The 15,682-nt window shown below is 51.1% G+C and overlaps 1 protein-coding gene across 3 annotated transcripts in view; it reads left to right on the top strand.

Moving 5' to 3' along the window:
• UROS (uroporphyrinogen III synthase) overlaps nucleotides 1-15,402 on the top strand; it is a 33,912-nt gene extending 18,510 nt beyond the window's left edge. The window contains exons 5-10 of one of the 3 annotated variants that reach the window (XM_032608738.1): nucleotides 1,371-1,445; nucleotides 3,095-3,169; nucleotides 7,864-7,944; nucleotides 8,765-8,850; nucleotides 9,774-9,872; nucleotides 14,965-15,402. In XM_032608738.1, coding sequence (XP_032464629.1) covers nucleotides 1,371-1,445; nucleotides 3,095-3,169; nucleotides 7,864-7,944; nucleotides 8,765-8,850; nucleotides 9,774-9,872; nucleotides 14,965-15,099 — 551 coding nt within the window. In that variant the 3' untranslated portion in view covers nucleotides 15,100-15,402. The other 2 variants (XM_032608739.1, XM_032608740.1) reach the window with 2 other exon arrangements.
• Nucleotides 15,403-15,682: the final 280 nt, after the last annotated feature.

Raw genomic sequence — 15,682 nt, 5'->3', positions numbered from 1 at the left:
TGAAAAAGAAAAAATCCCCAGCATGGACACCATAACTTTTTATAATGCTTTATAGTTTAAAAAGCATTTTCCCATACATTTTCTTTTTTTTTGATTGAAGTATAGTTGATGTACAATATTATATAAGTTACAGGTGTACAATATAGTCCATACATTTTCTTATTTTGATTGTTACAACAACTCTATGAATACAGGCAGGAGAGGTGTAGTTAATCCCCGTTATCTCGACAGGGAAACAGAGGAGGTGGGTCAGCTGACTTGCCAGGAACGAGCCCAAGTTAAGGGGCAGAGCCAGCTCTGAAGCCGGGCATTCTGATTTCACCCAGGGCTTGCTCCAACTCATATCTGCTATGATGCTTGGAGAATGGTTTGTTCACATGCTGTAGATAATGTTTAAATAAATATTATTTACGTTTGTGGGGTAGGAAAGGAAAGAAGGTGAAACTCAGTCTTTTATTGCTTTTTAAAAGGGAATTTCTCACAGGAGTGTAAAGGATAGAGTAACACTATTGAATTTAAGGGAAAATTACACTCATAGTCAGATCTTAGGAAGGAAGAACTAGTGTTTCCTTATCTTCTAAAAGAATGTTGAATGCCAAGTGGTCTTGTGATACATTTATACTATCCACTTTCTCTTGGTTTTTCTTTAATCCATATTTAAAGATGTTTATTTTTTGTCATCAAATGATAGTGTTCTCTATTAAATTGTGTTTGTTTATGAACCTGATATTTATTCTCTTCTTTGACCTAATAGATAAATGAGCCTTCCCATCTGAGATGACAGTTTCTTGACTGCTTTCAGATTTATATCCCGAATAAAACCAGTCATATTGCTTTATTAGACATTTAAGTTGCCTCTTTTTCACGACCAGTAATTTTTTCTTTAAAAGTCTAGATTATGGGGGGACATCCCTGGCTGTCCAGTGGTTAGGACTCAGCACTTTCACTGACATGGCCCCGGGTTCAGTCCCTTGCTAAGATCCCGCAAGCTGCATGGCACGGCCAAAAAAAAAAAAGAAAAAAGTCTAGATTTTAAATTTTAATATTACCATGCAAATTAATTCTTCAAGTTATGTTTACTAGTATGCACTAAAAATCCTTCTAGTGCCAACTGTGGAAATGATTTAATACTTAATGCCTTCAATAAGGAAGGCATATTGAAACATTTGCCAAAGTGATTTTAAAAAATTTGCCTTCAGAATATGGACAGAATATAAAAATGGATTTTAGTTTGAGATGCTGTTCTTTATATTTGGTTATTAATAATTTTCCTTGCTCACAAGTTTTTTAGGATGAACAAACAGCCTTGGGCAGCAGTCCAAATGGCCACTTTGGTACTTGCAACTCACATCAAATTTCATGTTTTACAGTCTGGAGAAAGTCTCTGCAAGAAAAATGGAATGCTAAGTCAGTGTATGTGGTGGGAAATGCTACTGCTTCTCTAGGTAAGCAGTCAAGGTACAAATAAAACACCAAAGAATGACTGTGATATTGTGATTATAATAAGAAATATGTATTTGGTCTTTGTCCCTGTTCCTGGCACAGAGCTCCTAAAACCCTTGGAATTTCCTGAGTGATAAAAAAGATAAGGTGGGGCTTCCCTGGTGGCGCAGTGGTTGAGAGTCCGCCTGACGATGCAGGGGACGCGGGTTCGTGCCCCGGTCTGGGAAGATCCCACATGCCGCGGAGCGGCTGGGCCCGTGAGCCATGGCCACTGAGAGCCTGCGCGTCCAGAGCCTGGGCTCCACAGTGGGAGAGGCCACAGCAGTGAGAGGCCCGTGTACTGCAAAGAAGAAAAAAAAAGATAAGGTGTATTTTGTTATTCATAACAAACCTCTTTCAACTCCACCTGAGTTGACTTTAATGGGGTGACTTTTGGAAAGCCCCTTAAGTTGGAGGCTAGTTGCCATGGGAACCAATCCTCCGATTAGAGTAGGAACTTTCAGCCTCATGCCCTCCCTGCCTCCTACGTCCAGGGAGAAGACATCAGCCAGAGGTTGAATTAATCAATCAATCATGGCTGTGTATGAAGCCGCCATAAAAATCCAGAAGGACAGTAATGCGGAGGGTGCTGGGAGGCTGGAGCCAGGAGAGGGCACGGAAGCTCAGGCCCTCGCCGCATACCTGCCTGCTGCACCTCTTCCATCTGGCTGTTCATTTACACCCTTTGAAATATCCTTTGTAATAAATCTGCAGTAGTTAGTAAACCATCTTCCTGAGTTCTGTGAGCTGTTCTAGCAAATGATGCAACCCAAGGAGTGGGTTGTGAGAACCTCCGATTTAGAGCTGGTCAGTCAGAAGCACAAGCAGAGACCTGGGTCTGAAGTGGGAGCAGTTTGTGGGACTGAGCCTTCCATCCTCGGGATTTGACGCTACCTCCCAGTAGAGAGTGTCAGACTTGAGTTCACTTGTAGGACACCTAGCTGAGAACTGGAGAATTGCTTGGTGTGGAAAACCCACACATTGGGTAACCAAAGTGCAGTCGTGTGGTGATGAGAGCAGAGAAGGAAAAGAAGAGGTTTCCTTCCACACTGACTTAGCTTTGTTCGTTGAACACTATAGTTCAGTTTAAAACATGATTTTTTTCCTTTTTAAATTTACAAAAAGTAATTAATTAGTTACCTATATAATGCTGCTAAGGGTGCGGTGAAACAAATGTATTCAAATATTGCTAAATGACACTGAAATTTGGTTCACATCTTTTGAGAAGTACTTGGTTGGCATGTCTTCAAAAGCTTTGCCAAAATAGTTGTACCCTTTGGCCCACTAATCCCTTTGCTGGTAAAATCTGTCCAAGCTGTTTCGAAGAAAACTTACAGAGAAGTTATAAATACGAGGCAAAGGACAGTTTCTCCTGAACCTTTTGAGACAAAGCTGCTGATAATGACGCCTCACCATCCAAAGCCACAGGTCTAGGGAGGGCAGGGCTGGGACCCAGCTCCCTCTCGTCTCCCTACACCAGCCTCCAAGGGGAGACTTTCTCCATGTCATTTGTAAGGCATGTGCCTTTGTATTTGCACATTTTAAAAACAACACAGGAACAGGACTTTAATAACCATGTAAAGAAATATATTTTGTTGTTGTTGTTTTCCAGTGAATAAAATTGGCCTGCATACAGAAGGAGAAAACTGTGGAAATGCAGAAAAGCTTGCAGAGTACATTTGTTCGAGTAAGTAGAACAAGGTCGCCCCAAATGAAGCCCATTTATTTTTGTTGGTCGCTCTCACAACCAGCGCCTCGGGAAAGGGCCGCCTCCTCGGTGATGATGGTGATGATGTGGCTGAGGAGTGTGTGCCGCTCCAAGACCGTGACTGCCTTGTATCTGCATCTGTCTGTGCTGGCCTGAGATCCAGCCTACTGCCCTCCACCCCCGCCACCCAAGGACTTGAAACAACTTGAACGTGACACAGAATAAAAGGGCTGGAGACAAAACCAGAAGCAAGGCCCTCTGCAGGGATCGTAAGGGGACTGGAAGCAGCAGAAGCTGCTGGCACCGTCCCTCTGTCTGCCGGCTCCCCGCCTTCCTGGTAGGAGTCTCTTCCCTGTCCAAATTCCCCCCCCACAAAGCCCGCTCCCCCTAAAGAGCCCACTCAGCCCCCCATAAGCTCATCACTGGGCAGCATATGGGCTGAGACTTAAAATGGCAAGGGTTCTGGGGATACCTGTATTTAAATAAGGATTAAGCTTTAATTATGAAAGTTTCAGCTTCTGACGAAACATGGGCCAAGATTTTTGGAGCAGAACTCTCCGAGAGAGAGGACGGAGAGGCTCGATGTATACTTGCAGGGGAGCCCCACCTCCAAGTTGTGTGTCCCAGCCTCTCCCCTACACGTCTGATCCAACTGCACACGCATGCTCTTGTGTCCTTGTCACTTGGATCCCTCCCTGAGAGACGTGTGACGTCAGACCCCCACGTGAAAGATGACACAGAACCAGCTTGCCTTCTGTCACTGAGAGGGAATCAGAGCTTCGCTCCTCGGGGTCGGGGGTGTGGAACTGTCTGCGAGGGCCAGATACGCCGTCTCTGCGGCCACATCCTCTGCCCGTCGTAGCACGAGAGCAGTCGTAGACCATGGGCTGGGTTCTGACCTGGGTTTGCGGTTTGCAGACCCTTTCTAGAGCTTGCTGAGCTAGGAGACAGGGCCAGGCTGGCTGCTGACGCCTGAGGTTTTGCTCTAAGGTGGTCGCAGGAGAGGGGTGTCTTCTCTGCCCCTGGGGTGGTGGTTTCAGGGTGGGCAGGGGGCAAGGACACCTTAACCAGGAATTTTTACGGCTTCTGGGACCGTGGTGCATGGTTTTGTGTCTGGGCGTGGTGTGTAAGAACATTTCTTCTCCAGGTAACGATCTCTAAAGTCTTAGGAGGCCTTCCTGTCACAAGCCAGTGCTGTTGGTGAAGGTTCTCGAGCTCGTGTGTTTCTGTTGACCCCTAGGAGCTGGACCTGAAAAAGTCGCACATCCTCCACTTCCCTGTGGAGCAGGCCCCCTGGAGCTCAGGCAGGGGATGGCAGAGGGACTTCCCAGGTTCCCAGTTGGCTCTCCTTTCTCCACTTTTCTTTTAAGAATAATTTTATTTCCTCTTTCCTGGGTCACTGTATGCGCTGTGTTAACATCGAGGACAAGACGTTCCTGGGTGGTCGGCGTGTTCCTGGCGCGCCCCCTGCCTCGCCTCATTTGGTCCTCACTACCGTCCACTGCAGGCTGCACAGTCCAGTATGGCAGCCAGGAGCCACATGGGCCTACTTAAATTTAAATTAATTTAAATTAATCGAAATAAAAATGTGGCTCCCCCGTCGCACCAGGCACAGGCCACAGCTCAGCCGTCACTGGCGGCTCAGGCACCACAGGGGCAGCCTAGGGGCACCCAGCATCACCCAGCGCTCTTTTCGATAGTGCTATTGTCCAGGCTACGGGGACCGAGTGACCATCCAAGGTCCCAGAGCTGGGAGGGGACAGGCGGGAGGGCAGACTCCACACGGCACGGCCAGTGTTCACCCCCTGGGTCCTAATGAGTCTTCAGTTCGCACTTGGCATAGCATCCACATGAGAGTCCGTCTTGACTGCTGGCAGGACGTTCTCCTCGGTTCTACCCAGGCGTTAATGATTTTCTCCCCCAGTCAGCTCTGAAGCTTGATTTTTAAAAGCCAAGAATCTACTTCCAGTGCTTGGAGTAAACAGGCCACTTCATAGTTATTGCTTATTTATTTTACTTAAACACTTATTTATTCTGTCACAGGCACTGTTATAAGCGCTTAAAGCTATTAGCTCATTTAATCTGAAAGCTCGTCGTTCTGACAGACAGTTCTTCCCTCCTGGGATATCTCCACTAAGGGAAAAGGAAGTATCAATACAAGTTAAGTGGTCCAAGGTAGAAGACAATTTCAACATTTTGAGAGAGAGCGAAGGAGGGGGAGGGTGTCAGAGGCAGACAGATTGTGCGGGTTATTTGAACTGTCCCCCTGGACTTGCGCTGAGCTGACCAAGGGCTCGTCCCTGCAGCCTCGCCCACTTGCTGGGCTCTCCTTCTGTTGCCCAGTCAGTCTCGTGGTCCTAATTACCTACGTTAAGTGCCCACCACCTACACAACTGGACCCTCCCTCACAGCAGGCCTGAGAGGGCGTGGTCGTCTCAGTCCTGGAGGGTGTGAGAGTTCTACAGACACTCACATCTCCTCCAGCGAAATGACATTTACACACTCAGTCTACTTCTTAATCACCAGCAGTGACTGTGTACAGAGCCCCCGCTCCAGCTGCATAACGTCCTCTTAGGACTTTCAACACAGCTGCTGTCCTCAGCCCAGCAGCCCAGCGGGCCAGGCCCCCTTCCCGTTAAAGGAACGCGGAGCAGAGCGTCTGAGCCCCGTGGTTCACCGTCCCGCGTCGGGTTAGACCCCTGCTGGGCCCCTGCCGCTCCCTGTCGTCCTGGGGACACCTCACCTCTCACCCATGTGTAATCAACCGGCTTTTACATTGGCCTATTTAGCTTTGGCCTGTTTGGGTTAAAAATCAGTAGGCAGTGAGGTCATCCCCAAAAGGATATTTTTTTAAAATAATGAATCATTTATTTTCCATAAACGATCTTATGACAAAGAGGAAGGGTTGGGTGGTTGAGCTGTGCCGCTTTTGGAGATGCTGTCAGTTCACATGGTGATGAGATGGGCCAGAGAGGTCCTTATCCACCAGAGTTTGTTTCCCGTAAATGTACCCAGTAATCTGCTCCATTGTTCAGTCATGGAAGAGTCCCACGAGGAGTTTTGCTCAGGACATAATCCATTCGGGAGTGCTGATTATTTGCCTTTGGCTTCTTGGAGGAGGTTAGCACCCAGGAAGTACAGTCACGGGATGTCTCTCCTCTCCTGCGGCAGGTCTCAACCAGGACATTTTCAGGTTTTCCTCCCTTGTGCTGCTATGGTGGTGCTTTGCCATGAAGCCAGCTGAGCTGGTTGGTCCTGCTCGGCCTGCCTCTCCACCGGGAACTGGGGGTGCAGTGGGAAAAAGATGCCTGCCCTGCACCAGGATGTACATCCAACTCCCCATCTCCCTAGTAGTGACCAGCAATCAGAGAACACAGATGAGCAGCTCAGTGCTCTGCTGGACCCGCAGAAGAAAGGCTGTGAAGGGCCGATTCTGGAATCTTCCGGAAGCCCCTTGCACACCCCTGGGGTTGAGGCTGCAGGAAAGGTAGGCCCCTGGTTTGGCTGCTGTCCTACAGCTGCCCCACAGCAGGTGCTGGGAAGGGTGTGTGGGAGCCACTTTGGCCCCTAGGCTCCTGGACACCCCACCACCAAACACACACACGGACACACAGACACTGGAGGGACACCTGGGCTCTGGTTCAGAATAGCACCTGGTCATGGCTTTGAAAGTGTGTCACGAGGGATGGCATCTATACTGCGTGAAAACATTTCCTCACACTGGAAAAGAGAAAGCGGTGAGCATCTATTATCTACAGTATATTTAAAAGTTTTCCAATTGCTTGTGTTCTTTTATGTCGGTACTGATACTTACAGAGCCGTTTAAATAAAACACTCGCCGGTTTGTAATGATTGGGCAACTTGAAATAAGGACGCCTACAGTCATTCCTGTTATTTAGCTGGGCCTCCGTGGAGATGGTGCCGGAGGGGGAGAGCTTGGCTTGTTTCCCCCTCTGATTGCAGGCACCGAAAGGGGATGTGTTCAGAGAGATCTTCCAGATGTGAGGAGATGTGTCTTGGTGCCTGACCAGCACTCGCTCCCGCTCCTTACATCTGACGGACAGACGGAAGGGGAAAGCGGTCGCCTCCACTAAAGTGCTTTGTTCTCACAGCGCGGAGGATTCCCATCAGTTTTGCTGGGAGGTGGTGTCTCACACGCTGTCTCCACGGCTCTGCAGAGCGAGGCCTGCGGCTGAGTCTCCCAGGGCGGAGATGCGCGCGGGGACAAGAGGCTGGGGCCCTGCGCGGCCGGCCCTCAGCCCTCGGGCTCCTGGCCTGGCGGCCGAGAAGCGTCCTTACAGCTTGTCTTCCCTGCGGCGGCTGCCGTTTCCTGCCTCCTCGCGGCGGGAGCCCAGGCTCCAAACGCCTCCCGGCCCATCCGGGCTCCTCCAGAGGCAGAAACGGTTGCTCCAAGGCCACCACCAGGCCTGACCTCTAACCTGACGCTGGTCACTGCACTCTAAGTGGTGACTGCTGCCCGGAGCCACCACGACGGGAGGGGCTCAGTGAGCAGGGGTGACAGCAGCCCCGGGCTCTTGTGGACGTTAGTAGTCTAGCGCTGTTGCCCACGTGACCCCCGTGAGCTTCCTCCCGCTCACGGTCCTGGAACCAAAGATGCAGGGCAGGGCCCGGGGCTGCGCCTCCATCTACAGAGTCTGCCTGTTTATTCGCAGGGGAGTCGTCAGCACTGCCTCTTCTGTTTCCCTGTGGAACCCTCAAAAGAGAAATCCTGCCGAAAATGCTCAAGGACAAAGGTGACTCCCCCTCCTCTCTGGGGTCCACCGAGAGCCTTCACGGTGGCGGAGTGTCAGCCCTGGGGACCTACAGGGAGAGCAGGCCTGGGATGGACCGGCCAGGCCGGAAGGTGCAGGGTGCCGTCCTCCCTCCTGCTTCAGATCTGCTCCCATCCACCCGCTCAGCTCAGCTGGGAGCATGCAGAGGGGCACGGGGCCTTCCCCGGGAGGTCGGGTGGGCAGTGGCATGGTGGCGACCCTGGGGTGGGCACGTGTGGAAACCAGTCCAAGCGTGGAGCTGATCTCATCACGCACTCAAAGCAGCGTCCACCAGCCCAGCCAACCTAGGATCGCTCCAACTCCATCCCCCCGGGCTCCATCCCAAGGTGCCAGGGACCAAGGTGTCCAGGCCCTAGTAGGCTCATGGCTTCAGCCCGCAGGCTGGTAAAACTCCCTCCAAGCTCTGCCTGCAGCCCTGGCCCTCAGTGTGGGATTCCACACGGACAGCATCCGTGGGGGAGCGTCCCGGGCCAATCCCGCGGGCAACCCACACAAACACGGGAACAGAAGGCATCCGTGGTATGAAGGAAGGCTGAGTTTTCGGGATCCTCATCCTTCCTCTGCCACCTCAGCCTCCTTTACCGCGTGAGCCACTCCGCAGTGTTAAGCAGGGTGCAGAGGGCCGGCCGAGTCTGCTGGCACTGAGCCCACACCTCTCAGCTCCCGGCGGCTTGTTCCGGGAGGGTCCTGCGGCACCGGGCGGTCTCCACTACCTGTGCCCCACAGTGTGTTCCCTGAGCAGTGAAGTCTGTCTTCTGGCTTGTGTCCCGATTGTGTCCAGGGATTCCCGTGGAGAGCTTAACCGTCTACCAGACGATCCCACACCCAGGGATCCAGGGGAACCTCAACAGCTACTATTCCCAGCAGGTGTGTGGGGTTTCCAGGGAGCTGGGTGGGCAGGGCAGAGGGGCGCAGGCCTCCTGACGCAGGTTCTGCCATCCCCAGCTGTGCCACTTTGAGGAGGCCATCTTTTGGCTCCATCTCTGTATCTGGGAAGTCGGAATAGACCTCTCTCTAAGGTTTTTACAAGGATTAAAGGAGATAATTTACACAAAGCCCTTTGCACAGCCTAGGGTCAACAGTGGCCAGTGGCCTTGATGTCATTCTTCATGGTGTGGGGCACTGGTGGAGCTGCAGGGCAGAGGCTGGAGAGGGGCTGGGCCCACACTGGGAAGGCCTTCAGGGCCCACGGGGGAGTCTGGATTGAATTTGGGAGGCTGCAGGAACCTTTGGAGGCTTCAGTCAGAAGGGTGCACGGTTCTTGTTTGGGCTGATTGAGGTTTTCCACATCTGTATCCAGTAAGACGCCTCCCCTTCCTCTCCCAGGGCAGGCTTCTGAATGCCTGGCTGGTACTCGGAGACCCTGTTAGCACAAACCAAAGCTTTCAGAAAGGCCAAGTGGGCCAGTCTGTCTGCTGTCTGCTCCATTTCCGGAAGGGATGGGGCATTGATGGGGAGCCGGGCTGCTGCCCTACTTGATCAGCGTGCTTTGGCCACACAAGCTAGAGGCATTGTCCACTCTCCTGGGCACTGGGTCCACGGTGCCTGTGTCCTCTGATCTGGGGGCCTGCAGAGTGACCAAGGAATAGCACCCAGCCTCTCCCATCGCACCCCTCTCTAAACAGTTCCCGACCTGAACTCCGCCTCCGTGGAGCCCAGAATGCCAGCATCAGTGGGGACCCTCCTGCTGTGGATGTACCTGGGCTGCCTGGGGCTGCTTCCTGGGGCTCTGGGGGCTGATGGTGACGGGTGGAGGAGCATCTCTTTGACCTTGTTCTCTCTGCCTGCAGGGCATTCCCGCCAGCATCACGTTTTTCAGTCCCTCTGGCCTGACACACAGTCTCAAGCATATTCAAGAGTTATCTGGTGACAACATTGACCAGATTAAGGTGAGGTATTCAGTGGCCTTTTGATCTTTTTCAGATGCTCTTTTTTTTTTTTTTTTAACTTTTACTAACTAGCCTAGAGTTTCCATGTGAAGTCAAAGCACTCCTGACCTCACAGACGCCCTGATGGAAGCTCTGTAGAAAAGGCAGGGCTGGACTACCCTGGTGGTCCAGTGGTTAAGACTCTGCACTTCCATTGCAGAGGGCTCGGGTTCCATCCCTGGTCCGGGAAGTTCCACATGCTGCACGGAATGGCCAAAAAAAAAGGCCGGGCTTTAGGAGTCCCAGGCCCCCGCTTGCAGCTCAGCAGTGCCACTTCCTGGCTGGTGCTCTTGAACTAGTTACTTAACCTCTCTGAGCCTGTCTCCTCATTTGTAGCATGAGGATAATTATCCCTTTGTGGCTTTTATAGACATGTGTATGGTCTTCCCTGACAGGTTATTCTCAGGATTAGATGGAAGAATTCAGGCAAAGTCCTTAGCTCAGGGCCTGGCACAGGTATTAGCATCCTTTCCCTTTTTCTCCATCTAACTGTCTTGAAATTGTTCTAAAAGTGATTCCCCTTTTCACGTCTTTTAATTCAAAGGATTTCCGTTCGCACCTTTAGGGACTGTTTGTTAGGAGTCTACAAGTAGTCACAGCCCTGTGGTGCCTGTGATGGGGATGTTCTTAAAGGGCTCAAGGGGGACTGAGGAGGGGTCGTGGGTATGACTGGGAGCGCCCAGGACAGGCCGCTAGCATTACAGGCACTCACACAGCCAGGAGTGAAGGCCCTTACCTTTCATGACAGGTGCAGCTCACAGCACCCCTGGGGGGGTCAGGACTGTCTCAGTAGTATACACACTGCCGGCCCCTCCCTCCACCCCGGCTGGCACACCCACTCCTGTCGGTGCCCAAGGATGGAGCACGGGCATCAGCACTGAGCTGTCGGGGGCACTGCTCAGGGACACTGTCTGCAGCCCGGGTCCAGCCCTGCAGGCAGGCTCCATGGGCCCGGCCAGGCCCGTGGTGGTGAGTCCGAGAGCGGAGCTCTCCAGACACCCTCTCTCCTGTGACCAGACGATTTCAGAGGGAATAAAAGGCTCACGGGGAAAAGTCATCTTGTGACCAAGCTGCTTCTCCTGAAATTATGTCTGCTGTTTGCTGGTTCCCAATCTCAGGGAGTTTCTTTCCTCCTTCCTTCCTTCCTTCCTCCTTCCTTCCTTCCCTTCCCTTCTCTTCCCTCCCCTCCCCTCCACTCCCCTCCCCTCCCCTCCCCTCCCCTCGCCTCCTCTCCCCTCCCCTCGCCTCCTCTCCCCTCCCTCCCCTCCCTTCCCTTCCCTTCCCTTCTTTCTTTCTTTCCTTTTTTTTTTTTAAACATCTTTATTGGAGTATAATTGCTTTACATTGTTGTGTTAGTTTCTGCTGTATAACAAAGTGAATCAGCTATATGTACATATGTCCCTATATCTTCTCCCTCTTGCATCTCCCTCCCACCCTCCCTATCCCACCCCTCTAGGTGGTCACAGAGCACCAAGCTGATCTCCCTGTGCTATGCAGCTGCTTCCCACTAGCTATCTGTTTTACATTTGGTAGTGTATATATGTCCATGCCACTCTCTCACCTTATCCCAGCTTACCCTTCCCCCTCCCTGTGTCCTCAAGTCCATTCTCTACATCTGCATCTTTATTCCTGTCCTGCCCCTAGGTTCTTCAGAACCTTTTTTTTTTTTTAGATTCCATATATATGTGGTAGCATACGGTATTTGTTTTTCTCTTTCTGACTTCACTCTGTATGACAGACTCTAGGTCCATCCACCTCACTACAAATAACTCAATTTCGTTTCTTTTTATGGCTGAGTAATATTCCATTGTATATATGTGCCACATCTTCTTTATCCATTCATCTGTCGATGAACACTTAGGTTGCTTCCATGTCCTGGCTATTGTAAATAGTGCTGCAATGAACACTGTGGTACATGACTCTTTTTGAATTATGGTTTTTTCAGGGTATATGCCCAGTAGTGGGATTGCTGGGTCGTATGGTAGTTCTATTTTTAGGGAACCTCCATACTGTTCTCCATAGTGGCTGTATCAGTTTACATTCCCACCAACAGTGAAAGAGGGTTCCCGTTTCTCCACAACCTCTCCAGCATTTATTGTTTGTAGAATTTTTCATGATGGCCATTCTGACCAGTGTGAGGTGATATCTCATCATAGTTTTGACTTGCATTTCTCTAATGATTAATGGTGTTGAGCACTCTTTCGTGTGTTTGTTGGCAATCTGTATGTCTTCTTTGGAGAAATGTCTATTTAGGTCTTCTGCCCATTTTTGGATTGGGTGGTTTGTTTTTTTGATATTGAACTGCATGAGCTGCTTGTAAATTTTGGAGATTAATCCTTTGTCAATTGCTTCATTTGCAAATATTTTCTCCCATTCTGAGGGTTGTCTTTTCATCTTGTTTATGGTTTCCTTTGCTGTGCAAAAGCTTTTAAGTTTCATTAGGTCCCATTTGTTTATTTTTGTTTTTATTTCCATTTCTCTAGGAGGTGGGTCAAAAAGGATCTTGCTGTGATTTATGTGATAACAGTGTTCTGCCTATGTTTTCCTCTAAGAGTTTTATAGTGTCTGGCCTTACATTTAGGTCTTTAATCCATTTTGAGTTTATATTTGTGTATGGTGTTAGGGAGTGTTCTAATTTCATTCTTTTACATGTAGCTGTCCAGTTTTCCCCCAAGCTACAGTAATCAAGACAGTATGGTACTGGCACAAAAACAGAACTATCGATCAATGGAACAGGATAGAAAGCCCAGAGATAAACCCACGAACATATGGTCACCTTATCTTTGATAAAGGAGGCAAGAATATACAATGGAGAAAAGACTACCTTTCTTTCTTTTTTAATGTTTCTTTTTTAAAAACACAGCCTTTTTTTTTTTTGGCCATGCTGCAGGGCTTTGTGGGATTTTAGTTCCCCAACCAGGGGGTGAACCTGGGCCCTCAGCAGTGGGAGCACAGAGTCCTAACCACTGGACCACCAGGGAATTCCCTAAAAAATAGCTTTATTGAGATATAATTCACATACTATAAAACTCACTTTTTATGAATTACATATGTACCCTTTTCAAGTGTACAATTCAGTGGTTTTTAGTAAATTCACAGAGGCGTGCCACCATCACCCTCTCGGTGCAGAACATTTCAGAGCCACGAAAGAAACCGCATATCCATTAGAGTCACTCCCCAACCCCCTAGCAACCACTAATCTGGTCTCTGTCTCTGCAGATCTACCTATTCTGGACTTTTCATATAAATGGAATCATGCCGTATATAGCCTTTTGAGACTGGCTTTTTTCAGTTGGCATAATAGTTTCAGGATTTACCCATACCGTCATGTGTCAGTACTTCCTTCCTCTGTATTGCCAGGTAACAGTCCATTCTATGAATATACCAGGAGTTTCTTGTGGTTTTGGTTTGGATTCCCCTAATGGCTAGTGGTGTTGAGCATCTTTTCATGTGCTGTTGGCCATTTTTATATCTTCTTTAGAGAAATGTCTGCTCACATCCTTGCCACTTTTTAACTAGGTCGCCTTTTTGTTCAGTTGTAAGAGTTCTTTTTTTCTGGGTACAAGTCCCTTATCAGATATGTGATTTGCAGAAACGTTCTCCCATTCTGTGAGTTGTCTTTTCACTTTTTTAACGGTGTTTGCACAAAAGTTTTCTTTATCTAGTTTTTATTTTATTATTTGTGCTTTTCATCATGTATCTAAGAAAACATTGCCTAATGCAAGGTCATTGAAGATCCACTCCTATGTTTTCTTCTAGTTTTATGGTTTTAGCTCTTACATTTAGGTCTTTGATCCACTTGGAGTTAATTTTTGTTTATGATGTGAGGTAGGGGTCCAGCTTCATTTTTTTTCCTCAGGGAGTTTCTTGAGGGGCGGCTGCTTCATGGGGGGAGCGTGGGAGCTACAGGAGCCCGAGCTTCTGTGAGACGGCAGCCTCCTTCCCCTCATTCCCACACGCGCTGGGGAGGAGTGTCAGGCCACGGCATTCTGAGGTTGTGCAAGGGCGGTATCTTGTTCACACCACCGCCAGCCCGCCTGGGGAGGGCGGTGAAGGGGGTGCTGGGCAGGGGCTGCCATTGTCGGGGGCTCACCTTCACAGACCACTCCCAGGCGGGTCCATGTCCACGGTGTTAGTCCAGAGGGGCGTGGGGATGAGCGCGTTCCCTGCCAGAAGCTGTCGATCTTCTCAGTTCACCCCTGCACTGGCCACTGAGAGGCAGGGCAATTGTGCCCCTTTCACAGAGGAGGAAACTGAGGATCAAAAAGGCTAAGTGATTTGTAATGACAGCTAGCGAGGGCCAGAGTCACAACGAAAAATCCTGTTCAGCCCAAAGTGAGGCTCTGGATGGGACCTTCAGACACAAGCTTGTCTGGAGAGGGGCGTCCTGCTGACGAGGCCCAGGCCGTTGGAGCTTCTAATCTGGGATAACGATGGTCCTACAGGTAGCAGCCGCTGACGGTCACTGGGCGTTTGTCTGTGCCAGGCACGGGGCCATGCGGGTGGTTACACGCATTGCTCACCTAATCCTCAGAGCAGCCTGAGGAGGAAACCTCCTAACCTTTCTGCTTCACGGAGGAGGGGACGGAGGCCCAGAGAGAGCAGGTCACTTGCTGAGGCCACCGTCCTGTGGAGCTGCGATGTGAACCCGACCCTCTGGCTCCGGGCCCTGGTCCCGACGCTCCGCTTTCCCAGGGCCCCGCCACCGCCCCATGCTGCACGCAGAGCCCCTTTCAGACTTTGTTCTGTGGGCCACCCGGCCCCGCCCGTGGCAGGCGCTGATTGATTCCAGGCCTCTCCTGCCCGCCCCCCCCCCCCTCCCCCCCGCCCCACCAAGCCCAGGCCGCAGGGCTAGCGAGAGCTCACTCAGGCCGATGGTGAGGCTGTCAAGAGACTGAGGCTTTTTGCAGGTGGTAGAGCTGGAATCACATCAGGAGGTGTCATCTCGTTTATAAGCTCTCACGTGAGGAGCGATGTCCTAACAGGAGGCAACAGGCCCCGCTCCCATCGCCCCCTGCGGGTGCACTGAGGCCCCTCTGTCTTCTCCCTGCAGTTCGTGGCCATTGGGCCCACCACAGCCCACGCCCTGGCCGCGCAGGGCCTGCCCGTGAGCTGCACCGCAGAGAGCCCCACGCCGCAAGCCCTGGCCGCGGGCATCAGGACGGCGCTCCAGTCCCATGGATGCTGAGTCAGAGGCCCCGGCGCCCTCCCTGGGCGGAGCTGCCCCTGTGGGCCCAGGGCCAGGTGCTACCACGTCCCGGTGGAGCTGGGCATCGGGCAGGGGCTCCTGGGAAACCGCCCCCTCACACTTCTGCCTCGCGCCCGGGGGAGCCCCCGCCAACACCGAGGCTGGGCCGGGACCCGGGGCCGCGTCAGGCCCACGTGCGCCTGACGTCCCTTCGTGGAGTCCAGCTCGGACCCCCGCCCGGCCCACGCGGCTCCTGTGGCAGCAGAAGGAAATCAAATAAAGTGCACTGGCCACTCCTGCTGACTGTGCCTCGTTACTTGCTGTCTGTGGTTTCCGTGCAAAGCTGTGTTCGGTGCCCACGTTCTGAGAACTGACAAACCTGGTATGAATAATAAAGTTTGCTGTGTGTGAAGGAGTTTGATTCATCTTACAGAAGGACCTCGAAATTCCTGCTTTGTGGACAACGTAATTCGAATACAGAGAGGCTTTCTTTCCTTCAGAGACAGAAAAACCGCATCAGTCCGCCGGGCTTCCCAGAGGCTGGGGAGGCTGATTTACTTCGAGGGGCTCCCGTGCAGATGCA

The sequence above is a fragment of the Phocoena sinus genome, chromosome 16 (assembly GCF_008692025.1).
Source record: "Phocoena sinus isolate mPhoSin1 chromosome 16, mPhoSin1.pri, whole genome shotgun sequence".
Lineage (NCBI taxonomy): Eukaryota > Metazoa > Chordata > Mammalia > Artiodactyla > Phocoenidae > Phocoena > Phocoena sinus.
Note: the sequence above shows the minus strand (reverse complement) of the source record. Positions and strands in the feature narration are given on the sequence as shown.